This window comes from Panthera tigris, chromosome B1 (genome assembly GCF_018350195.1).
Source record: "Panthera tigris isolate Pti1 chromosome B1, P.tigris_Pti1_mat1.1, whole genome shotgun sequence".
NCBI classification, from domain to species: Eukaryota; Metazoa; Chordata; class Mammalia; order Carnivora; family Felidae; genus Panthera; species Panthera tigris.
This window is the reverse complement of record NC_056663.1, coordinates 109,652,373-109,679,767: the sequence shown is the minus strand read 5'-3', so window position 1 is coordinate 109,679,767 and position 27,395 is coordinate 109,652,373. Positions and strand designations below refer to the sequence as shown.

General features: G+C 37.1%; 1 protein-coding gene and 1 pseudogene across 2 annotated transcripts in view; one reads left to right on the top strand and one right to left on the bottom strand.

Annotated features, from left to right (window-relative positions):
- ANK2 (ankyrin 2) overlaps positions 1 to 27,395 on the top strand; it is a 240,429-nt gene that overhangs the window by 23,364 nt on the left and 189,670 nt on the right. For both annotated transcript variants that reach the window (XM_042984019.1, XM_042984020.1), the window contains exon 2: positions 9,199 to 9,300. In XM_042984019.1, the coding sequence (XP_042839953.1) occupies positions 9,199 to 9,300 (102 nt within the window). The remainder of the gene's footprint in view (positions 1 to 9,198; positions 9,301 to 27,395) is intronic.
- Positions 18,307 to 18,756, bottom strand: LOC107181186 (annotated as a pseudogene).

Here is a 27,395-nt window from a genome sequence, read left to right as displayed (position 1 = left end):
TTTTTCTGCCTCCTTCTAGAACCTACTATTTGGACTCCTAACAATATAGATTAATTTTTTCTGGTTTTTGAACTTTAATAAATGGAATCATAAAGATGTTCTTTTTTAAGTCTGACTTACCTTGCTTGGCATTGTTTTTGTGAGATCTGTTGATCTGTTATCTGTGGATAATGTTTATATTCATTCCTATTCCTGTATAATATTGTAGCTTTACTCTCCTTTAAACTGTAAGAATTGTACAAGGGGTTTATGAATCTTCACATAGTATTGTAAAACAATCTTAATGTTCTGAAAGGGATGGAATTGGTATGTTATATGTTATAGTTGGTTCTTTTTTTTTTTAGTTCTTATTTTTTATGGGTGATAATCTTGGGGAAAACATCAATGAGTGAAATAATTTACCTGGTGTGCTAGTGAAAATCAACATCAAAATGCAATACTAAGGGAAAAAATCCCTTATCTTTATATAAAGTAATTTCAAACAACCGCATGTAACAATAAGATATATGCTTAAAGGATTCAGGTGGAATTTATCTATTTAGTTAAACTTAGCTATTGTTCTGATCCCAATTCTCCATTTTACATGATAGTAATCATCTTAAATAGTATTTTAAAAACAAAAATATGAACACCTAAGTCTCAGCCAATTTTCTTAGCACGTAGGTTGCTGGAATAAGAACAAGTTTTGGCGAAGTTGCATTAACTGTCTTTGAATGTTACGTCACCTGTTAGTGTTTTGTACTAAGTAGCAGTCTAAAGATTTGCTGAAATGACACTAAAAAAATGGAAGTTAATCTGCATGCTTGAGCTTAAGTGTACAAATTTATGGTTTATAGCAGATTTCGTTGTTAGCGGCAGCCGACTAGAAATTCTCAGGTGAGATTTTGTGGCGTAAAGTGTTTTATCTGTCCTATGTGTGTTCTAACTGCAGAAGGACCACTTGTGAAATTATTTCTAAAAAAATTCTAGTACATCTAGTGTGCGGTTCTCAATTGCCCCCGATTTTTGGCTTATAACAAGATAGTGATAATAATTCGAGTTACTAAAAGACCTAATACTTAAACAACCCAGCAATCCTTATACAAAAGTATGGCCATTTAAGGAAAAACATTACTGTATCACAAAGGGGTGCTTTGTCAAATCTTTGTAGATTTGACAGACCGCATCCACCCCATTCTGGTTTCCTTTTTGTCCTTTTGCACCCGCACACATCAGAGTATTTTCAAATACTCTGGTCTTCTGGCAACAGCCTTTATATTCAAAGAAGATCATGAAGATGCATCTATACTTAGATTTCCTCACTGTGTCCTCAGTGTGCCTGTCATAAGGCTAAGCACCTTCAACTCATCTTATTTAATCCCCCCAGAAACTACAAAGTACATTTATTTTTTTCATAAGGAAACTGAGATACACAAAGATGTGAAATCATACAACTCGTGATTTGCTAGACATGGATTTACCTTATCCAGCATTCCTAGGAAAAGACCTAAGGAATGGTAGAAATGTCCTCCATTTCATGATATTCATATTAAGATTCCTAAGTTATTTTAATAAATTTCATTTATTTTGCATTGCTATAAAAATGTGGATCTCAGCTAGACTGATAAACCACCCTGCTTTTATAAAGGAATAACTGCGTCCTAAGAAAATAAGCAAATTATTAAAATTCCACGGGGAACATGTGCTTTCCTTCAGGTTAATCAGCAAATATTTGTGGAGGCTGATAAAGGCTGCTGGCCGACTCACACTATTCAACCCGTGCTTCTCAAACTTGAATAATGTAGTCTACTCTTTCAAAGTATAAAAACAAGTTCATGACTTCCCGTGTTGTTATATTTATTATAGTGTTATTTTTTTTTAAGTTTCTTTATTTACTTAGAAAGAGAGAGAGATAGAGAGAGTGAGTGGGGGAGGGACAGAGAGAGAGGGAGAGAGAATCCCAAGCAGGCTCCACACCGTCAGCACGCGGAGCCCGATGCGGGACTTGAACTCACCAACTTTGAGATCATGACCTGAGCTGAAATCAAGAGTCAGGTGCTTAACTGACTTAGCCACCCAGGCTCAGTTTTGTAAAAACAAAACTACACAAAGCTCCTTAAATCATAACCCACTGCTAAAAAGAAAGTTTACAAAGTAAGCATAAACAAAACTACAAAACAAGCATTACTCGAATGCTTGACTCCAATTGAGTAGAATGTATAGCACTGACTAAAACTAACAGATACAGGGTTTAAGAGTAAAAAGATTTAACCCCAGATTTCTATAATTTAATAGGCTTCTGAATTTGACTTGAATGAAAATAACAAAGAATTGTTTTTGTAAGCATGTTGTACAAGCCATTATTAACACGTTTAAGGTTTTGTTTTTCACTTCACAGTAATAAAACTTAAAGCTATCAGAGAAATTTGCTAATGTCAATTTTAACGGCATGCCATTTGATAATCATTTAAAGCTTTCCGTATTTACTCAGAGAGGAAATTAATATTTCCATGGAGGTTTGTACGTACATAATCCAGTAAACGCAAACATTGGGCACTGAAAAACGTTTCCCCATGGACTTTCTGTTACACTCACTGCCAATGGTTGATGCAAGTTGAACCATGCAAAGATAGCATCTGAGCCGTACGTTTATTTGCAACTTTAATGTGGCTGCTGACTGCTGTTTTTTTGGTTTATCATGTGTACCATCCTGCCATGTACAGTGATCAGATTCTCTGATCATTCTCTGCACCACAGCAAAACTTTCTGCATATCATGCATCTATATGGCATATCTACTTCACTTGTTACGCAGTGAACTGTAAACACAAAGGCATATACCAAAATTGCATGGTGGTACTTGTTAAAGGGTAGCTATCTAGATGACCTGAAACATGCTTATATTTTTCTTGTTAGGTTATTGTTGAAATGTAAGCACAGAATTAAAAAAAAAAAATCTTGTAGCAAACTCATGGACGCCTGTGAATATGCCCCTAGACTCTGGGGAAGCACTATCTTTAGGATATAATGTGGCTCTGTGAATGCACATTCCTCTTTGCCTTTCAAGTCCACCCTGCTGGGTGCTAAGAAAGTATTCTGTTTTTCTAACGTTCAGATACAAAAAATGTACAGAACTGTGTCAAGAGGAATTTAAAAGGAAATTTTTCTTTCTTGGCTTGAGATGCCACATCAGGGTTGCAAAGGGGGCAAGTTTTAATGACATCCATCTGTTTCAGATTCCAATAAGTGGGACTCAGCATTTGAATTCCTTGTCCGGAATCAGACTTTATAGGCCTAAGTACAATTGGTTTTAGGATTTGAGAGTCCTAGGACATAAAGCAGCAGAGCAGAAAGAGGTTAGTTTTACATTTGTTAGAGACTTTCCCCCAAGGCATTGCTATTACCTCACTTTCTCTTTATTGAGCTGTTATGTGTGAAATCAATCTATTTTGAGAGCATACTTCCCCCCCTACTTACACTTAACTTTGAAATAATTACTTTTGTCATAACTCCGAGGGAAACACGATATCATAAAAGCTGCCGCATCTCTCACCGTGAGTCCCTGAATCTCTATCATCTCTGTGTTGACTGAAGGTAACCAGACCGACTACTGTTTATCTTAAGCTCTTGTGTCGAGAGCTTTAATCACAGATTGACCTCATTGTAGCACAGGGAATGCCTGTGTCTACGTGGAAGCCGGAAAAGAATATGGATTTCCATGCAGGTCTATACTTTGTACCTAAAATGAGGTCAATATACATAAAACTTGAACGCTCATTTTCATTTTCTCCTTGAAACCCATCTTCTGGATCTATTTTCTAATAACACTTTCGTTTGTTTGCATTTGCAAAATGCATTTATGATGCATTTTCTCCCTAAATTTTTTTAGCGGGTTCTAAAAGAATCCAGCTTACCATAACTCACTGTTGAAGAGGTCCCTCTCAGGGTGGCTCAGATGTTACATTTCCGTTGGGTCTAGACCCACCAGAACACTGGGAATGCATTTTGCTAAAATTCCACAGATTGACTGTAAGTCTTTGACTTGCATCTACTTTCTAAAAGTTTGCTTCAGGAAAGAGAAAAACGGTTATGAAAAACAGTCATGTCGGGGTGCCTGGGTGGCTCAGTCGGTTAAGTGTCCAGCTCCTGATTTTGACTCAGGTCATGATCTCACGGTTCCTGAGATGGAGCCCTGCATGAGGTTCCATGTGCTGACAGCACACAGCCTGCTTGAGATTCTCTCTCTTCCTCTCTCTGCCCCTCCCCAGCTCACGTGTGCGCTCTCTCTCAAAATAAATAAACCTAAAAAAAAAAAAAAAAAGTTGTGTAATAGCTAAAGCAATCCTCTGTGTCATGCCCAGTCCCTAAAGAAGTTCTAAGAGGGTCTGTTGGGTTTTCCTCAGTGACGCCTATAGTTCCCCTTCAGATCAACATCTTCACTTTAAGCTTCCGCAGCTATGTCTGCAGGTGTTTCTTCATCCCTTCAGGATCAGGTGTTCCCTCTGGCTCTACTTATTCTAGGCATTCTTCTTTTTACCGGAATGACAGAGCACCCTGATCTTAGCTCCTGAGTTTAATCCTATTAGGCAGAGATAGTCCACTGGCTTTTTAATATAATGTGTGCTTCACCCCCTCTTCTCCTCATTCCCCAAAGATTATGTTTCTAAGTAGTTTTTCACAAGCCAGCTCTTTTTTTTTTTTTTTAGCTTTCATCCACTCCACGGATTTAGTTTATTTTATTTTATAATGAGCACCAGCAAATGCGCCTCTCAAACCAAGAACTCGAATATCACTGTTAACACATCTTACGTACCCCCCTCCCATTTCATCCCCCCCCTGACTTCCCTCTGAAATAGCCACTAACTGAATTATGCAGTTAGCATCTTCCTGCTTTTTTTCCCCTCTTATCACATTTATGATACTTTTGCTTGCCTTTAAACTTTACTTTTTAGATTTTTTCTTTTTTTTTCTTTTTTCTTTTTTAATTTACATCCAAGTTAGTTAGCATATGGTGCAACAATGATTTCAGGAGTAGATTCCTTAATGCCCCTTACCCATTTAGCCCATCCCCCCTCCCACAACCCCCTCCAGTAACCCTCTGTTCTCCATATTTAAGAGTCTCTTATGTTTTTGTTCCCCTCCCTGGTTTTATATGATTTTTACTTCCCTTCCCTTATGTTCATCTGTTTTGTATCTTAAAGTCCTCATATGAGTGAAGTCATATGATATTTGTCTTTCTCTGACTAACTTTGCTTAGTATACTACCCTCTTGTTCCACCCACGTACTTGCAAATGGCAAGATTTCATTCTTTTTGATTGCTGAGTAATATTCCATTATGTATATGTATACCACATCCTCTTTATCCTCTTCTCCATCAATGTATGTTTGCGCTCTTTCCATACTTTGGCTATTGTTGATAGTGTTGCTATAAACATGGGGGTGCATGTGCCCCTTTGAAACAGCATACCTTTATCTCTTGGATAAATACCTAGTCGTGCAATTGCTGGGTCATAGGGTAGTTCTATTTTTAATTTCTTGAGGAACCTCTATACTGTTTTCCAGAGTGGCTGCACCAGCTTGTATTGCCACCAACAATGCAAAAGAGATCCTCTTTCTCCGCATCCTCGCCAACATCTGTTGTTGCCTGAGTTATTAATGTGAGCCATTCTGACAGGTGTGAGGTGGTATCTCATTGTGGTTTTGATTTGTATTTCCCTGATGATGAACGATGTGGAGAATTTTTTCATGTCGGTTGGCTATCTGGATGTCTTCTTTGGAGAAATGTCTATTCATGTCTTTTGCCCATGTCTTCACTGGATTATTTGTTTTTTGGGTGTTGAGTTTGATAAGTTCTTTATAGATTTTGGATACTAACCCTTTATCTGGTATGTCGTTTGCAAATATCTTCTCCCATTCCATTGGTTGCCTTTTAGTTTTGCTGATTGTTTCCTTCGCTGTGCAGAAGCTTTTTATTTTGATGTGGTCCCAATAGTTCATTTTTGCCTTTGTGTCCCTTCCTTGCCTCTGGAGACATGTTGAGTAAGAAGTTGCTGTGGCCAAGATCAAAGAGGTTTTTGCGTACTTTCTCCTTGAGGATTTTGATGGCTTCTTGTCTTACATTGAGGTCTTTCATCCATTTTGAGTTTATTTTTGCGTATGGTGTATGAAAATGGTCAAGGTTCATTTTTCTGTATGTCACTGACCAGTTTTCCCAGCACCACTTGCTGAAGAGACTGTCTTTTATTCCATTAGATATTCTTTCCTGCTTTGTCAAAGATTAGTTGGCCATACGTTTGTGGGTCCATTTCTGGGTTCTCTATTCTGTTCTCTGAGTGTCTGTTTTTGTGCCAGTACCATACTGTCTTAATGATTACAGCTTTGTAATACAACTTGAAGTCCAGGATTGTGATGCCTCCTGCTTTGGTTTTCTTTTTCAAGATTGCTTTGGCTATTCGGGTCTTTTCTGGTTCCACACAAATTTTAGAATTGTTTGTTCTAACTCTGTGAAGAATGCTGGTGTTATTTTGGTAAGGATTGCATTAAATATGTAGATTGCTTTGAGTAGTATTGACATTTTAACAATATTTGTTCTTCCTATCCAGGAGCATGGAATATTTTTCCATTTTTTTGTGTGTGTCTCCTTCAATTTCTTTCATAAGCTTTCTTTTGTTTTCAGTGTACAGATTTTTCACCTCTTTGGTTAGATTTATTCCTAGGTATTTTATGGGTTTTGGTGCAATTGTAAATGGGATCGATTACTTGATTTCTCTTTCTGTTGCTTCATTGTTGGTGTATAGGAATGCAACCGATATCTCTACATTGATTTTATATCCTGCAACTTTGCTGAATTCATGAATCAGTTCTGGCAGTTTTTTTGGTGGGATCTTTTGGGTTTTCCATATAGAGTATCATGTCATCTGCAAAGAGCACAAGCCAGCTCTTACTTTTTCTAGGTGTATAGATGGCTGATAGATGTGGGGACAGGGATGTCAGCCAAAAATTCTCTCTCCAGCTGAGGCACTCTATTTAGGAAGTGCCGTGATTTGCAGAGCAAATATGTAGACCAAGGGCGTAACAGTTTTCTCACAACTGAAACCAATCTATAGCTCATAGGTTAGGTATCTGTAGTAACATCTGCTTTGATGCTTTGGAGGGGTGAGATAGAGTAGCAGTTAAGACTAGCTCTGGACTGATAAACATAAATTAAATCTTGGATCTTCCACTAAATAATTGTGTGACCTTGGAGACCTTCTAAACCTCACCTATTAAATGAGCATAACAATAGCTTCTTTCTCATAGTGTTATTGTGAGTATTAAGGATATAATACATATGACTGGCTCCCTTAGCTCTGTGCCTGACCCACAGTAACGAGTGAACGTTAACTATAATTATTTAGCCTCATGTACAAGATAACAGTAGTTACTAGGCATAATCTCTAATATAATATAGAATATATAGTGCATAGACTTACTTTTTAAAAAACTATATATGGAAAATAATGTCATACTTTCTGTGACCTAATAGTGTTTCATTTTAGTTTTTTTATAGTAACTAATGTTTCCTGTGAGATATTGACATAACATAATGCATAGTATGATCTTTCGCTTTTAAGTACTGTGGCAAGAAACCTGAGATGGAAAATCTTCCTGGAGATTAGAATTTGCCGCAAACCACAAAATAATTTCATCGAATAGGCAGTTTAAAATGAGTCACAACTCAGTCACTGTGGCATTGCAGATACACTTAGGGCACCCTGCCATGGGCATGGCTTTCAGGAGAGGCAAAGAGCGAGGCACTGCAGATCACAGCCATGCAGGGAGGGAAGGACAGTCAGGTGTTAACCAAGTGATAGACTTCTAAAGAGTGAGAGCATGAATTCCAGATGTATAGATTTCGGTCATACCTTTCAACTCTTTGTAAATTATCTATCTGATTTATAACTATATAAATCATTGTGGTATTTGGGTTAAAAGTGAGGTAATTTAGTCTTGGGTTTTCCATCTTCCCATGTGTAAATCATTTGAACAGTATGCAAATAATTCCCTATTTGAGACTCCCAGAAAAAATACCTCCATTTCTATCTCTGTACATCATCACCAGCCATAATGAATAGGTCTGCAAGAGTGTGCCAAGAGCCCCTGCCAAGCACATTCTTCAAGGGAGAGAGGCAGTGTAGCCTACTGGGGACAGTGCTGGATTACAAGCTGTCACAATGGTGTCTCACTTCCTAGTAGGTCAGTGGCATCCCTTTTCATGTTACCACATTCTCTTTAGTCAGATGCTATACCACAAGAAGAATTATAAAGTTACACAAGTGTCTTGGAACCTAACAAAGTTTATCATCGTTATTGGGCTAAGATTTGAAAGTCAGGCTTTGCCAGCAAACCAGAGAGTCGGGTGACTATGGCTTCATCTCTGGAGCGGCTCTCTTCTGGACGGTCTGTGGGGAAAATTCAGCTGTTTCTTCCATGATCAGATTTTGAAAGGTGCTGGGGGAAGACGAGGACTTAAAAAGCAGCCTCCGTTAAGAGTGCTCATTTTTATCAAGGGATTTTAGTTTGGTATTATGTCAGCTGGGTTAAATTGAATCTTGTTTTCCCAAAATCACTGGGATCACAAAATTTGCATTGGCCCAGTCCACACCTGCCAACTAGTGCTATCCTCTTTCCTCAAAGCATCCTCGGAGCTTTCTGTTTTTCTCTTGTAATGAGGACAGATGAATACCAAGCGACCCATGCTCAGCATTCTCCCTCAGACTTTTCTGAAAACCAAACAGTAAAGGAAAAGAAAGAAGAAACCCAGTGTCTTTAATTTCTTTTACTATTTTGATTCCTTTTTGGCTTGACATTAGGCTTACTGTAAGGTCGCAAGCATCTCAAAGCTAAAATGAATGGGTAACAGTGGATTTGGGGGTAGAGTAAATTCATCTTCAAATGTGGCCAAAGATTTAAAATAAAGCAGTAACAAGTATTTTTATTTTAGTAGTTCTTCTACACTCTGTAACATAGCAGAACACATTGACTTTAAACAACTCTCTAGAAATACTACGAAGTTGCTACCTTATCCTATGAATTACTGTTCAGTGTCTTAAACTCAGTATTGAGGTATTTTGCAACTACAGCTTTTTTACCTGCAGTGTAAACTTTCTTTGTCTTTCTGTCTTTGATATGTTTTTATTTTATCAGTAATAACCTAAAAGTCTTTTCTTTTTCTCACAGTCTGACAGCAATGCAAGCTTCCTCCGTGCTGCCAGAGCAGGTAACCTGGACAAAGTAGTGGAATATCTGAAGGGGGGCATAGACATCAATACCTGCAATCAGGTAAGAGCTTGACTCTGTACACAGTGAAGAAACACTCATTATCTATAGATATATTCCAAGAGCCCAAGGTTAATTTTTGTCTTTATTGAATTTACTAAAATATCAGTGATTCAGACTTATGAAAATCCATTTTCATCCTCTTACCAACTTTTGAAGCCTCAGACATTTGTGTCTAGACCTAATTTTGCAGCAAAGCAGATAGATCAAAAATAACAATTGAATGTCAGTTTTTGTCTATGAAATGGCTGGGCCTTGGTCAATAGCTGGAGTATTGACCAAGAATGATGTTTTACTTCTTATTTATCATCAACTAGTTATCCAGACTGGCTTCTTTTCTTCTCTGCCATATGCATTTTACTCATAGGTAACTGAGTGTTAAAATTTGAGATAGAGAAATAAGAGAATAAAATAAAAATTATCCCCCCCTCCTTCCCTAATTATTTTTAAAATATGGATTACAATGAGAAGAGTTTGAAACTGTTAGCTTAAGTATGAAGTGTTTGGATTATCCATTCATTTACATCCATTCAGTAATGACTCCAGACAGTATTGTACATTTTGGATATTATTCGGTCCCATGGATATTGAGATTTTTGTGCTATTTTGGGACAAGATTTTTGTACCATGAATACAGCGTCTAGTAGACTTCAGTGTTCACGACAGTGTGCTAAATGTTGGTGGTGCGTGTGTGTGTGTGTGTGTGTGTGTGTGTGTGTGTGTGTGTGTGTTTGACAGAGCTGACTGGGAAGTGAGTAATTCTGGCTAATTTTAAGTGAACAGAAGGAAAATCTCATTGTTGGATTCTACCTTATCTATAGAATGCCCCTTTATATCCTGGTATATATTGAGCCCAGTTATGCTCAACCCATGGTTTCCTGAAATTAGTAAATCTTTCAAACACAACTTTTCAAAAAGTAGACATATTATCTCAAACTTACTCTCCTCTCAAACTTCTACCTGCTGATTTCCTCATCAATGTGTCAATTCCAACAGTTCTCCTATCATCTCCCCCTCTACCCACCAACCCAGCTCCAGTACGGCACTCCTTTCTTAGTCCATCTTCTACATCCATATTTGCATTAACTGAATCACCTCAGAGTCACTTATCATGGTTGCCATAATACCCTCCTTAATTCGGTTCTGTCCTCATCCTGTCCACTCTGGTCAATTTCTGAACTATGCCTTGAGTTATTTTTATAAAGTAAAAATATAATTCTGTCATTTCCCCCAACAAACTTCCAGTGGCTCCCAATGCTTAGATTAGTGAAGTGGTTGTACCAAAATCACTTGGAGGATTTTGCAAAGATTGCGGGATTTCCCTTGCTCCTCACCAGCAAGGGAGAGGCGACTCTATGCTGAAAGTCACCAGCATAGAAAGCATTGTCACTGTTGGCAATATTTTTTATCCTTTAGAGGAATGCATTTCTTGGCATTAAAAAATGGTGACAGCCACTTGCTATTGGGAAAAGCAATATGCTGTTTCCCCAGTATCTCTAGTATTCTTTTGAATATGACAAGAATTGAAGGACCCTGAATGCTCTTTATCTGGGCCATTTCTTAGGGTGTGCTTACAGTGAGCAACCTTAGGTACCATCTCCTTCTTGACATAAAGCAGGCTTATGTTTTCTTTTTTTTTTTTTTTAAGTTTATTTACTTATTTTTGAGAGAGAGCACAAGCATGCAAGGGGGGAGGGACAGAGAAAGAGAGGGAGAGATAGAATATGAAGAGGCTTCAGGCTCTGAGCTATCAGCACAGAGCCTGACGTGGGGCTTAAGCCCATGAACCATGAGATCATGACCTGACCCGAAGTTCGACCCTCACCCGACTGAGCCACCCAGGTGCCTCAATGTGTTTTCTTATTATAAAAGCTGCGTCCTTCTTTAACATAACCCAGTGTGCACAGGCATCTATCGTTGGCCCTGTGTGTCACTTCTGAGGGATTGGGAAGGGGCATAGGGAACTGACACAAGCAGCATGGTGACACTCAGCAAGGGCTTTTGCTGTGAATCATAAAGTCATTTGTCTCTGATCTAGGAAACTCTTATCTTCTGCCAGCATCATGAAAGAGTAGTTTGACTCTTTAGCTTGTATGTGAGATAAAATTCCAGACCTTACATACTGACACTGACCTATGGAATAAGGCCAAATCCCTTTATCCCGATATATAAGATCTTCATATTCTGCATCTACATTCCTTTCTTTATCCATCTTATTTTCCATTAAGAATTGTTTTGATATGTTTCTCATGTTCTTTTGAACAAATAATTTGAACTTTAAGTATATTAGTTACTCTAAAAGAAAAAGAACATCTAAATTCCCATATGGATACATGAACTTCTTCCAAAAATGCCTATGAGACTAAATATAAAATATTTTTATAATTTTAACATATTGCCTTAGATATTTTAAAGTATATGAAATACATTCCCAAATTTTAATATTGATCCATTAAATTTCTAAATGTGCAACATGCTAGAGAATACGCAATGAAACTATCAGTTCATTTAGGTAAAATTATCATCAATAATGCCAAAAAAGGAACCCAAGGAAAATGAAGTTGACTGCGGTCAAAGCAAATGCACTTAACCCAAAATTGTAACAAATATATTAATTGTATGAAGGATCTTAAGGGTATTTTTAGGGTTCTTTGTTGTTTTTTTTAGAAAAATAATCTCTCAGCAGTACTCAGTTTTTTTCTCCTCCATAGACCAACCTAACTTTTTGAGTTACCTCAAAAACTTTTTGGTGCCTAAATTATTTTTCTTACAGTGGCCAACTGTCCAGTAACATGTTGCTGTACAAGGGAAGAACATTTATTTTTGTGAACACGTAGCACAGTATCATGAAACCACACAAAACTTAGAGCCCAGAGACTACAATTTAAGTTCCCTAAGTTCCCTCTCCACTTCTGTCAGTCATTTCAATTCAGAAAGTGACACTTTTCTAATCTCTAAAACAAGATAATAATAATAATACATTCAATCTTATATCACTGGGTTGCAGGGTAAATTAAATTATTAAATAGGAAAGGAATTTTTAAGTTGTACATGTTCTAGTTGCAATTAGTATATATAATTGACCAAGAATCAGAAAAATTAAAATTCAACTGCATACAGCATATGAGATTGAGTCTCCTCGATCACCTGAATTTACTAGGTAAAAAGTAAGTATTGTTGTCTGGTGTTGGTCTTTATTATTACTATGCAAGATGTACATTAAATAGAGATTAGAGAAATAAAGTGACTAATGTTAACTATTTAGCCACTGTGTATCAGGCTTTCCGCTGGGGTCTTTACATGTGATGCTTTATCAACCAGCAGAGACAAATGTTATGAGGTAGGTAGGTATTTGCTGGAACTTACAAATGCAGAAACTGAGCCCACAAGTGGTTAAGTGATGTTCCCAGGGTCACACAGATCTGTCTGTCTCTGGTGTACAAGTGTTTTCTACTGCAGGACATTTTCCTGAGATGTTGGGATCTGTCCTTCAGGATGTACAATGTGGCTTCCTTTATCTTGAAGCTCAAATCTTCAAGATGTACCATTGTTAGTGTAAAAAGAGCTTTATTCATCCTTAACATAATAGTAGATAGATGGACTTTTAAATCAAAGCGCACCACTACCAGGATTACACTAAAACTCAAAATTCAGAGCTGAATATAATTTCTGAACACCTAGGAGGACAACTAACTCTTCAGCCAAAATACAGCTGTATCTAACGAATATGTAAAAGCTCAAAGTTACTATGGCATGTGAAAGAAGAGAAGAAAAAGTGTCCATTATTTTGCTTGTAAGCCTGGGTTTCTGGGGAGCATCATGGCATGTGACACAGAAACCAGAACTTTCTGTACCCTGCTATATTTCTCAATGAAAGGCAATCTGGGCTGTACCAGCTTTCCAAAAATATTGCGTGTGTTGGCGTTCTAAGATTCCTTAAGCTGAAATTTGGATGAAATTTTTTTTCTTTATAAAATTTGTCTCATGACTACCAGGAGAATTTTGAAATTTAATCCAAAAATACAATTTGGCTTTTAATCACTTAAAGGATATGACAAAAAAATTCATAATTTTGGCACAAAACAATTTTCTTAAAAAACAAAGACGACTTCAAGTCTTCATTTTTCTTTTCCAAATGGTTAAAAAATCTGTTAACTTCTGTTTTCTATAAAAGATAAAACTGGTAATTTTTTTTTTTATTATCTCTTGTACACTCAGGAAAGAGAATAAATCTTAGCATTTGCTCCCGATCTGAAACTCATATATATGTAATGCTTTTATTTATTTAGTAACTATTCACAGTCTAATAATGTTATCAACAAGGTTAATGTCCAGACATTAAAAATAGACACTATAACCTTTTCATAAAAATATTTATGGCCGGGGCACCTGGGTGGCTCACTCCGTTAAGCATCCGACTCTTGATTTCGGCTCAGGTCCTGATTTCATGGTTTGTGAGTTCCAGCCCCCCACTGGGTTCTGTGCTGACAGTGGGGAATCTGCTTGGGATTCTTTCTCTCTGCCTCTTGCCTGCTTGTGCTCATACTCACTCTCTCTCTCACTCTCAAAAATAAATAAACAGAACCTTAGAAAAAATGTAGCCAATTACAAGTCAATAAAAGGCTCAGAAGATTCAGGTACTTTCACCAGGCATAAAATTTATTGGTTTCACTGCAGTGACTTCAAAATAAAGGTTATCACTTATCATTTATTGAATGTAATCCTGGAGATGACCCTGAAAGTTAATAGTCTTTAATATATTCTAATTTTTGGTCTTGACCTTTTACTACTGAGGTATAAAGGTGTAAAATTACCAGTTAGATCTTATGCTTCCTTTATCAAAGACAGAAGGCAAGGTTAAAGGAACATTTTCAAAAGAATTTTAATGTTCCTAAAATACCAAGTCTTTACCAGCAAGAAGGTACACCAAACAATGAATTTATCATATGCTCACGTAGTTATGACTCAGACCACAATGCATTTTTGGAAGTCATTTTAAGAATGTAGGTGCTGGAATCCAAATTCTCATTTTATCCACTTACCAGCTATGTGACCCTGGACACCAAGTGTTTCTAAGACACCGTTTTCTCAGCTGTAAAATAGTGATCGTAACAACACTGGAGCCATAGCATAGTTGTGATAATTAAATGCGATGTTTGCAAAAGGCTTAGCAGAATACACATTCAATAAATATTAGCAAATAATAATCCTTATTATAATAATACAGTCTTTTTATATTGATTCTCAACCTAAACTTTAGCAAAAGCGGTGCTGGTTCTCATAGGCAGGGCAGATCATAAAAGGTATTCTCATAGCCTGTGTCATCAAATAGGAAAGATCGCATTTAGTAGCAATTTGGTAACAATTTCTGTTTATCTGGGTTAAATTAAACTAAATTTCTTTTCTGGAACTAAAATCCTTTTTACCAATGCCATTTGGATCCATCCACTCTGGACCTCTCTTTAAAAACACTAACACCAATTCTATTAACCTGGGAATTTATAGAGGCGACAGTGATGAGTACTTGAGAATTGGACTTCTGGAATTAATGGAACATGGAATGAACTATATCCAGTTTCCTAACCAATTAAATTGGGGCACAAATATACCTGCAAACAATCTTGTTAAGTATTCATTATTTGACATCTCATTTAGAGGAAGCAAAAGGTGGCACGTCCATCTGGTTCTGGTTACATGTGTCCTTTTGGTTTTGGATTCTATATTATTCTCTAATTCTCTTCAGTGCAGGCCAGTGTTAACTGGTCCTTGGTCTATACTAAGTAGTACAGATTCAGGTTGGATTTAAATAACATCTGCCCAGTGTTTTGAGCACTTAGAGTTTTCATTTTCATTTTCTTTCTTTCTTTTCTTTTTTTTTTTTTTTTTAGAATTTTCATTTTCATGTTGATAGTTGTTCAATGCAAAGTAATTCCAGTAGACTTTTCATCAGCCACTTGTCCATAACTCTAAAAAATTTTGTCTCACAGATTTAGGAAGATGTTTGAAGTGCAACTCTTATTTCATTTAAAAACGCCAGGGGTAGCTTCATGCAAAGCATTTCTGTGACTGTCTTCTTACGTACTGTGCTGCGGTGGTTTAGATGAAAACCGAACAATTTATATTCTGGGAATTCTCTTGAATGCTCTTTTCCTATGACTAAAAGACATGGGTTTTAATACACAACTCCCATGTAGCCACTCCATTCTCCTTAATTCATCTCAGATATTATAATCACATTATTTCTGCCAGTCTGAACTCAGGCTCACCATTTGTTTATCTTTTTATTCAAACATATAATATGTGTTTACTATGTGGCAGGCACTGACCTAGGCGCAGTGAAAACAGAGACAACATCCCTGCTCTCATATAGCTTATAATCTACAATGTAAGAAGACAGAGATAATCATCAACCAAAAAAGTTAGATATGTGGGGCACCTGGGTGGCTCAGTTGGTTGAATGTCTGACTTCGGCTGGGGTCATCGTGGTTTGTGAGTTCAAGCCCCACATCGGGCTCATTACTATCAGTGCAGAGCCCACTTTGGATCCTCTGTTTCCTTCTCTCTGCCCCTCTCCCTGCCTGCGCTCTCTCAAAAATAAATAAACATTTAAAAAAAGTAAAAATGTGAAAGAAGTAACTAGTAAGTGATAGCAGGAAAATATAGCAGGAGAGAAGGAGAAGGAATGGAAGGTAAGCAATGTGTTATTTTAGATAGGATGGTCAAAAAAATGCTTGAAGAATTTGACCAAGGAAGCCCTGTACTACTTGCAGGGAATATATTTTAGAAGAAGGCCTGACAAGTGAGAAAGTCCCAAGGAGGGAGCATGCCTGGTGAGTTCAAGGTCCAGTAAGGAAGCTAGTATAGCAGGACTAGTAGGAGATCAGGGGAAGAGAAGTAAGAGGTCAGGAAGAGTCATCCGCAGCACCAGGTCATATAAGATGTTATAGGGTATTTTAAGAACTTTGGCTTTAATTCTGAGAGGGAAGAGAAGTGATTGATTAGAGGGTTGTTAGCAAAGAAGTGACATAGGTTGACTTAAATTTAAATAGTAACGCTCAGACTGAAAACTGAGAAAGGGCAGAGGAGGAAGCACTTTTGTAATACTTTAGGTAAGAGGGCAAATGTTCTACACCTGGGCAACAGGCAGGAGAGATGGTAAGATGTGGTTGGATTATGGATATATTTTGAAGAGAGAGCTGATAGATTTTTTTATGGAGTTAGTATAAGATAAGAGCAAAAAAGGAGGAGCCAAGGATGAAGGTTGGGGTCACAAAGAGAATAATAAGGGTTGAAGATTCGTTAACTGAGAGGGGAGAGGAGGTGGGAGACAATCATCTAGGAGAGTGGAGGGAGAGTGAGTAAGGGTGGCAGAGCATGATTGGAAGGCGGAATTAAAAGCCTACTCAAGGATCGTGACCAGCTAGTATGTACGTGTGTTCTTCTGCAGCCACAGTCAGATACGGACTCAGATGGAGAGTTATATATAACCAGGAATGTGGTTTAGCTAAGCATGTATAGTATAGCTAGAGAAAGACAAAAGAATTGAGGATGCATGCAAAGGAATGAATAAAACGATTCTAAAAGATTGTGCATGCGATGTAGCTCCACTGAGTGAGGAGAGGAACAGGCACTGTGAAAAGGTGAACAGACTGTAGGTGTCAGGCATAGAAGGATTGTTGAAATTGGATCAGTAGATTGTCAAGAGAGTAAATGGTGGTCAAAAGGTCAATGTTCTCAATTGAGATCCGGGGCGGGGGACGGGGGGAGCAGATTATATTATTGGAATGAGAAGGTCTGGAATGTGACGATAGATGTGAGGAGATGATGTAGAGAAAAGGAAAAATCCTTGGCCAAGAAGTCAGGAACCCTTAAGTCCAGAGTTTTGGAAAAATCACTTTCGTATAGGCTGGAGAAAGTGGCAGTGTGTGTGTGTGTTGATGATTATGAAGGAGTAAACTAAATCCTATCATCTCTAGTCTTGTCAAAGCCTTTTCTCTCCTTGTATAAGAAGCAGAGGGAATAAAAAGGAAACCTTGTTTTTAGATGGTAACTTCCCCCAAATTCTCAGAAATGAAGAAAATAGATATGTAGAAGAGAATGTTGCAGTCCGTTATTAAAAAGTGGCTGTCTGCTGAGCTGGGCATGATCAGAAGCTACCTGTCTGTTAATGAGCCTGCATATGTACATGTATACACCTCAACATAGGCAATTCTTTTTACTTTCATACTCAGTTTCTCTTCAGCCTCTTCCCTCAGAAATGAAATGTCTTCAAGATAGGGTGAAAGAGTCCAAAATGCAGAAACACAAAAGCTCGTAAGGGTATACCTTGGAGCATGTAACTCCTGGCTCCCCCCTCCCACCACCATCATCACCGCCAAAAAAAAAAAAAAGAAAGAAAGAAAAAAAAAAAGAAAAAGAAAGCAAAGCGGGGGGGGGGGGTGCCTCAGTGGCCCAGTTGGTTGAGTATCAACTTTGTCTCAAGTCATAATCTCATAGTTCATGAATTTGAGCCCCTCATCGGGCTCACTGCTGTCAGCACGGAGCCCACTTCAGATCCTCTGTCCCCCTCTCTCTGCCCTCCTCTGCTCATGTTCTCTCTCTCAAAAATGAATATAGACATTTTTTAAAAAGGGCAAAAAATATCTTAAAAAGCCAACATCAATGAAAAAAGAAAGTTCTTTGTACAGGGCAGAGTGGGCAGTGGGGACAGTCTGAAATGAAACCCTGTACCTTAATGGTATGCAAAGTCATTGCTGGGGTGAGTAAAGAATGCTTGGGAAAGGGGTTTATGAGAGAATTCATGGCGTGATGTTTTCTTGAGGAATGAGGAAACACAGCAGTTGTGCCCATGGCACGTAGAGAAAGGTAGGAGACAGAGAGAGAGAAACAATTTATCAGGGAGTTAAGAATATATTTTCTCATCCAAAGCAACCACCAGAAGTTTATCAAGAGATTTGTTACTCAAGTTCCCTTGGAATTATTAGTTTATTATTTTTTTTTAATAAAAACAATCCCACAGCATTCATTGTCATCCAGTAATGACATAAAGGTAACCAAAACAATAGGAACAAATGTTTTAGAACTATGCTCCCAACAATGGACCTCTAAAAAAAAAAAACAAACTACATGGTCTTCTCAAGAATTTCTCACTTCATTGATCATTTATAGTTGGAGACACTTTGAAACAGGGTAATATTATCTCCTTTTAGCATGATCCGACCCAGTTGTTTTCTTGACTTTGTTTTAGAATGAATCTCTTCTGCATCATCTAATACAAGGTTCACGTACTCATCAAAATCAGTGATGCAGCGCTCTATCTACATGTTCACTTGCTCATCAAGCCACACCTGAATCCAAGATCTATTTTGCAGGTATCTGAAGATGAGGTTGATGGGCTGCACCATCACCTTCTGCACTTTTTGACCCTGGCCATGGTACGCCATGGTGGAAGCTGACAAAGACCGCTGGAATTACTAGTTTAAACATCAAACTAGCAATGGTCTCTACCGCGTTTCTGAAGTATAGCTGACATACAAAGTTATATTAATTTCACATGTACAACATAGTGAGTCAACAATTCTATGCCCTAAGCAGTACTTACTGCAACAAGTGTAGGTACATCTGTCACCATACAATGTTGTTACAATATTATTGACTATATTACCTATGCTGTATTTTGCATTTCCATGACCTATTTATTTTACAACTGGAAATTTGTACCTCTTCATCCCCTTCAGCTATTTTTCCCATTCTTCTGCCTCCCTCCCCTCCAGCGATCACTTTTGTTCTCTGTATGTATGAGTCTGTTTCTGTTTGTTTTTATTGTTTAGATTCCACATATAAGTGAAATCATCCTGATTTGCCTTTCTCTGACTTATTTCAGGTTACACAATAAGCTTTAGGTGCATCCATGTTTTCTCAAGGGGCAAGGTCTCATTCTTTTTATGGCCGAGTAGTATTTCATTGTAACGTATACTCTAGAGCCCTTTTAAACAACACCTTTTAGTGAGATTTTTTGTGTTTCTCTAAAGGGGCACTAGATTATTTTTAGCTATTTGCATCTACAACTAACAATTTAGCAATATGCAGAAAGCCGCATAAACAGGGAACTTGGAACATTAGCAACACAGGAAAATTAAGAGGCTTATAAAGAAAGGTTCATAAAATATACCAATACAAATATGGCTAAAATTAAACCTAAGGGGAAGAGAGGCTAGCACTGACTTATATGATCATGACAAAGAATGATTACAAACTAGAATTTCAGCTTCAGTGTTGTTGGTCAGTGAAAAGGGCACTCTGTTGGAAAGACTAGGAGACCCAGGATTGGCACATAGTAAGGATCCAATTAATATTTGATAAATAAATAAATAATTGAATGAACACAGACATTTGGCCAGTCACTTAAACTAGTCTGAGTCTCAAATTATCCACTTTTGAAGTGAGAAATAATAATACCTATGATATCAAATAATAGTTACCTTTGGGGTGCCTTGGTGGCTCACTTGGTTAAGTGTCTGACTCTTGGTTTTGGCTCAGGTCATGATCTCACGGGTTCATGTGTTCAAGCCCCATGTCAGGCTCTGTGCTGACAGTGCAGAGCCTCCTTGGGATCCTCCCTCTCCCTCTCTCTCTGACCCTCCCCTGCTTGTGCTCGCTCTCTCTCTCAAAACAAATAATTAAGCTTAAAAAAATAGTTACCTCTATTGCATGTCTACAATATCTTATCATTGTACTGCATACTTTATAATCTTCTCAACATCCTTCTCTGTCTCAAAGGGAGACCACTGGGTGCTCAAATTATACATGTGAAAACCCATTGTGTTGTGCACACTCAGGAGACCAAAGTATGGTTCTGACAGTTGCAGTTAGATAGGATTTAATTAAGATGTATGGCCATGATTGATGATTTCACTCAAACTAGAGTAGCTGTATGGACAGGTTTGGGGAAAGTACTAACAAGTTTATTCCTTCTAACTTAACCAAAATTGTCATTATTTCTTTCAGATAACTTGTAATTTTGTGTAATGCATAGGAAGGTCTTGGTCATGCCTCCTCAAACATTTATTCTGCTTTCTAGATGGAAGGACCCATGTTTTGTCAGGTTCTGTTTACAAACCATCTCTTAAGGCAGTATTTCTTCTCTGTAGAGAGAGGAGACTTTTTTTAGAATCCTGAGAATACATCCATATGCTTCAGTGTGAGAAATGCTGCGTTTAAATTTGGGTGTTCCTTTCAGTGATCACTTGGAATTAATTGACACAGTCATAAACATGACCAAGAAATTACCACATGATATTTAATTAAATATCCTCAGAATCCTGAGATCCTTAAGAACACATCAAGGGATTTCAGACTGAGAAAAGCCCCTATAGATTAAGTGTTTCTCTCAGGATCCAATTTCGTCTTATGCATGTTAATGTTGACCAGCTTTAGCCTCAGAGAGTGAACTTTTCCTGATTGTGTTTACAAAGGCTAGAAATCATTCTGTTTGTACCTGACTTGCCCACTCATTGACTACATTTACTGACAAATGTAGAATAACTGGATGGATTAAGCAGATGCCTATTTACCTCCGTATGGTACTTACTATTCATTAGCTCACCTATTGTGCGAACATTATTAAAGTATCCTTTTTCTTATACTAGATACTATATCAGGTAGTAGAGCTTACAAAAGTGAATAGGATTTGATTCTTGCCCATGATAAGCCTTGTTGGGAAGATAAACAGAGAACACAAACACAATTGTAAGAAGAACCAAATTTTGTGATTACTCAGAGGATAAACTAAGCCAGCTTGTGAGTCTTAGACAAACCTGAAATTGACACTAGATGAAATTTGTAGGAATCATTTTATAATGATGGAAAGCAGAGTAATGGTATGTTACCCGGAAGACTCCTAAAGCCAACCTTTATTTTGTGGTGGCTCCTTCCTCGCTTTCTTCATATTCTTTTAGAGTCCAGGATGCCAACTTTGGCTTGTTTTTAATTAAAGTTGTTTTAAAAAATGAGAAAATTAGAAGTCACTGTAATTCTATAATAATATTGCTAACTTTTATATGGGTACCTTTACATGTAGACTTGGTTCCTAGCACAATTTGGCATACCATAAAAGTTCGGTAAATGTTTTAATATGTGAGTAATTGACACTCAATTGTTATTTCACATTGAATTTAAGCTTCCTCTAGTCTATATTAAATTTAAACTTTGTACCATGTTTTTATCTGAATTTAATATTTAGTACAAAACTGTTTCTTCACTTGTGCCTCATTAGGAGTGGGAGGATGGGGGGTGCCTGGCTGGCTCAGTCAATAGAGCATGTAAAAAAACCTCTTAATAAACAGGTTGTAAATTTAAGCCCCACATTAAGTGTAGAGATTACTTAAAAACAAAAAATCTAAAGAAAAGAAAAAAGAAGTAGGAAGGTAGGGTACATTCTGGAATTGCTATGGAACGTTTTTATGTTCTGTTCTCCCTTCTTGTTTTCCTTCTCTTTGAGATCCTGCCACTCTTTCCCTTTCTTACTTCAGTCTCATCCTTGAGCCCTGGAGGCACATCCACTCGAGGCCACAGTACTAAGGAGTTCTTCCATTTCATTAAAAAAAAAAAAAAAGTTACTGGTTGATTCTGATATATACTCCTTATCCTTGCTTACCAATTTTGATAAGTTCCATGTTAGAAGGAGAAAATCCAGGTTTTAAAAAAATGTTTATTTTTGAGAGAGAGAGAGAGGAGAGAGAGAGAGAGAGAAAGAGAGAGAGAAAATACGCGCGCATGCTCGCACACAAATGGGGGGAGGGGCAGAGAAGGGGGACAGAGGATCCAAAATGGGCTCCAAGCTGACAGCAGAGAGCCCAATAGTTGACAGCAGAGAGCCTGATGTGGGGCGAACTTACAAATGACAAGATCATGACCTGAGCCAAAGTGCAATGCTTAACCAACAGAGCCACCCAGGTGCCCTGAAAATGCCCTCTTTTAAAATGAGTTGATTGAAATATTAAACGAGTCAGTGATAAATCTACAAAGGCAAGATTTATTCTCTTGTATATTTATTTCCTTTAAAATCTTCTGGAAATTATACCCTCATTACTTGTCATTTGATCTAAGAACCACAGAATTTTATTGACTAAGAAACTTAAAGGATCAACCCTTTCCTTAATTTTTACTTTAAATTAAAACTAGCTAAGTTTCACATGGATATGATAATAATATTCTAGAATGCATTATAGAATTCTTTTCTAATTTTGACACATTTGGACACTTTATGTCTAGAAAGGAGATTTCTCTTTAATTACTGACTTACTGTGAGAGACTGAGATACTTACTATTCCACAAATACCAAATAGAATTAATGAGAAATTGAAGTCTAAAGAGAGCTAAATAGGATTATAATGCAGGGTCCATAGATTTTTTTTTTTTTTTCAATTCTAGGAGTTAAGGGTATAGTTTCTGAGCTAGAATCACCAAGTAATTCATAATTCATAATGTTCAATTTAAGATTAAGTGAGTTAATGCAATTAAAAGCTTAGAACCAAGCTTGACACTTAAGAATGTTGTATGTTTTAGCTATTTAAATAATTTGCTGCTGACTTTTAAAGTTAATATTTAAATCTCTTTAAACCATGACTATTATAATAAGTAGCTCAAATAATGTTCTTTCTTTGAGCTTCATATAGTATTTTGCTTTAGCATGTGTTAAGTCAAATATGAAGGAAATAGTGTATCTATTATTTCTCATTAAAATTAACCAAAGAATGAGCCCATGTGAAAACAACACTTAAATGAAAAGAGTTAAAGCTTTCTGTCATAAAATAGCAGCTCTTTGAATTTTGTAAAGGATGACTACTAATGGACCAGGTTCTGTCTTTCCTAGGTTTCATTAGAATTGAAAATACCTTCTCTTTAAGATTTTATTTTTTTTAATGTTTAAAATTTATTTTTATTTTATTTTGAGAGAGAGAGAGAGAGAGTGAGTGTGAGTTGGGGAGAGCTATTCAGGGAGAGAGAAAGAGAACCCCAAGCAGGCCCCATGCTCAGCACAGAGCCAACACGGGGCTTGATCCTACCACCCTGGGATCATGACCTGAGCCAAAAATCAAGAGTTAGACCCTCAACCAACTGAGCCACCTAGGAACCCCTAAAGATTTTGTTTTTAAATAATCTCTTCACACAAAGTGGGGCTCCAACTCACAACCCCAGCATTGAGAGTCACATGCTCCACAGACTGAGACAGCCAGGCATCCCAGAATCGAAAATACTTTTTAAAGTAAATAATTTCTGCATAAATTAATAATTTCCCTAGTCCAGGTAAACATTGTACAGTAGACTCAGAAATGCTCAATTCGACTCATTGTATTTAACCAAATATCAGTGATAGAAAACAGGAGTTAGGAGCATATGAATTTATTACTTCTTGCACTTAACCAGGAAATCATAATATTTTACATTTGCATATTATTTTATAGATTCAAAATAGCATAAACATGCATTATTTTATATTCTTTTTTAAAATAACTATCTGAAGAAAGCAGAGTGGGAAATTCATCTGTTTTACTAACGAAGAAACTTGAAATTGTGTTGTTAGTAATGGAGACAAGCTAGGAACCCAGGTTTTGTGTTGCCTCCCCTGGACCACACCCCCTCTCAGAGCCCCGGATGTGCATGCGGTTCAGCAGTGACTTAGTGGATATTTTCAAAGTGAAGAACTCTTCTTTGTCCCATCATCATCCTTCATATTTACATCACAACACCCATCTAAAAATAAGAATTATTAAGTTCAGAAAATTCAAATAAGCATACCATAAAAACCAATCCTCTTTTAGAATGGTCTTTGTGAGCGTTAGCTTTGATCTGAAAGAACATCTACTTTTCCCAACATGCTTGCATGTCTTACCTAAACCTCCTTAGTTTTTTTTTTTTCAGTCCAGACCATGCATGTGTACACAGTCTCTCTCTGACACACACATGTGTGTGCATGTATGTGTGTGTATTGTGAAAATTTTCACCAAAAAAAACCCAAAACAAAACAAAATCAACACTTGCTCATCTACTTGCGCTCTGTTGTCTTTATTCCACTTTATATTTTAAAATGTTGATTGGCAGTCCATTCAATAGATTTTATTTTTTTTAATTTTATTCATTCATTCATTCATTCATTCATTTAAATATAATTTATTGTCAAGTTAGCCACCATAAAATGCATACAGTGTGTTCTTGGTTTGGGGGGTAGATTCCCGTGATTCATTGCTTGCATACAATGCCCATTGCTCATCCCAACAAGTGCTCTCCTCAAAGCCCATGACTTATTTTCCCCCCACCCAACCCCCCCAATGAAACCTCAGTTTGTTCTCTGTATTTAAGAGTCTCTTATGGTTTGCCTTCTTCTCTGTTTGAAACTATTTTTTCTCCTTCCCTTCCCCTGCGGTCTTCTGTTAAGTTTCTCAAGTTCCACATATGAGTGAAAACATGATATCTGTCTTTCTCTGACTGCCTTATTTCACTTAGCATAATACCCTCCAGATCCATCCACATTATTGCACATGGTGGGATTTCACTTTTTTCTAATTGCCAAGTAGTATTCCATTGTATATGTAAACCACACCTTCTTTATCTATTCATCAGTAATAGATTTTACAACCCACTTATGCAAAATGACCTACAGTTTGAAACTTGATTTACAACTTAATTATTTTAGCTTTATAAACATAAATAGGTAACTCAGATCAAGTTTGGTCTTCTGCTCTTCCTCTTTTTAGTGGTGAGGATCTTGAGGCAAATCACCTGATTTCTGAGAATTTTAGGGTCCTTCTTTGTAAAATATAATGTGTGATGTAATATATGTAAAATATAATAATGATATCTATGTCATTGAGTTTCTTATTCTTTGATTCATCAAGTATTTATTTCTCAGCCCCATAACTTCTTCATCCCTCTTGATCTTGGTAAGTTTTGAAGAATTTTCACAACTCTTTCTTCTTCCAGGCCAAGTCATCATCATATTTAATGTCATTCTTTATATTTGGGGGATTATATGGTAGAAAGATTTGATAGGGCTGAACAGGGGAGAAAGACCAGTGGCCAACAAGGGAGCTACTAGCCAGAAGCACTACAGATATCTGGGTGGCCCTGGATCATAGATGATCCTTAGATGAAATGGAGATCGGGAAGTGGACTATACAAAGTGATATTTTCAAAGCATTCTTATTCTAAGCATTTTCCCATGTAATGATCAATGAGCTACCAAACTCCAAGCCTCATTGTAAATTAGGAAATACCTTACTAAAAATTCATCTTTTGGGAATTACAAAGAAAGCCTTGAAGATTTGAGAATAACTCACTAATAAAACAAGTTTCCTCTTGGGTCACCCACAGTTTGATTTACTATATTAGATCAAAAACCTTTGAAGACCAGCCAAAGACATGGTAAAATCAGTTAAATTGTATCTGACACATTGTTTGCTTTGCTGTTCCTGATCTTCCCCAAAACTGAATGAATCCTTAATTCCATCAGAGTAAGTACTCTTAGTTTAGAGCAGCCACCATGGAAGAGATGGGAAAGGTGCAGCTAGATTATGGCTGGGTGTAACCAGTGAAAATTGGATTGGGAATATATAAACAGGTATTTTTGTTATGAGTTTGATTTTTTTCCATATGTAGGTAATTTCTTTTGCTAATGTCACTTATGCCAATATAAGTATGAAATTGTAAATCATACTCATAATTATCGTATGTCTAGATGTGGGCATTTTAGTTCCTCTTGAAAAGAACTCCTGGTTTAAGGCATCTCTGACACAGGAGCCCCATTCAGAGTGGGGGTGAGATGGAGATTGGGGGTCAAGTTTCATTTTCCTTTCTCTGTTACTGCCCTTTGTTCCCATTTGCTCTCCCTTTTCCTTCTAATATTTTTCAAGAACTCATATATTTCAGTTGCCTCCTTCCTAATATTTACATGTTAGTAGAATTAAGGAAGTTAAGGAAGTTAGTTGTACTTTTCTGATATGCATAAGACAGACTGGAGTACCCTTAACTCCAAATGTAAAATTTGTAAAGAAGAGAAGCCAGAGATTTGAAAAAAATCACAGTCAAGTATATGCTCGTGCAGAAGTGGTTTTCAAGTGTGTAACTAATAACTATTTTGGGGCTCTTTGGGGACAGAAAATACATCACATGTCCTTTGCTTCTCCCTTAGAACATAGCTCCTAGAAATGAGCACTTGGTGGGTAGCTGGCACACACTTGCTGATTAGCTGATACCTTCCTAAGTGTTGATGCAAAACAGTTGAATGGATTTTGATGCAAAAATTTAACCTTTATATATGTTTAGCTGTATCTTCTTGAATCTGTTCCTTAACTTTCTCAGATGGACTACTCTATATCTTACCTGTGTGTGCCAGAAATGTAACCGATGCTTGAATGGCTCTGTACAAATTTTTATTGACTATCTGTTCTACCTGAGGTTTCATATGATCATAGTTTTATACTTTTATATGATCATAGAAAAGCAGTCAATGGGCAAAATATCTCATAAAATCAACAAGAGAAGTGGTGACTACAGCTTATTGTAAAACCTGATTGTAAGCAAAATGTTATAATGTTGCTTTATAAAAATTTAATAGAACAAAAATATGACCTTTGATTGAGTAATTTGCACATGGTTTGTTTCAAAGCAGCATTAAGACCTTATTATTTTTTAAAACTATTTAGTATGTTTAATCATTTTAATGATATTATATACAAAAAGCATTATTCCAAAAGTTGTAGAATCAAAGGTGAGAACTTGTCTAGGACTTACAGAACTATAAGCCCTTGCTCACAGTAAGAGCTGAATTAACATTTGTTGATTGTTTCAAAAGACTCAAATTCATATTGTTTTTATCAACATTAACTAACATTAAGTCAATATCAAGGGCTTATCAATAGTAACCTGCTGTGCTTGGTTCCCATTCAGTATGTGGCCACGACATTAACTGGTAGGGTTAGCTCCAGGACTCCCGGTGCAGGAGGGCCTGTGGTGCTGGGCGCCAGCACAGGAATCCCGGATAAGAGCAGCAAGGAATGCTTCCCATTCATCTCTTAACTCTGTACTACGTAGTCTCTCTG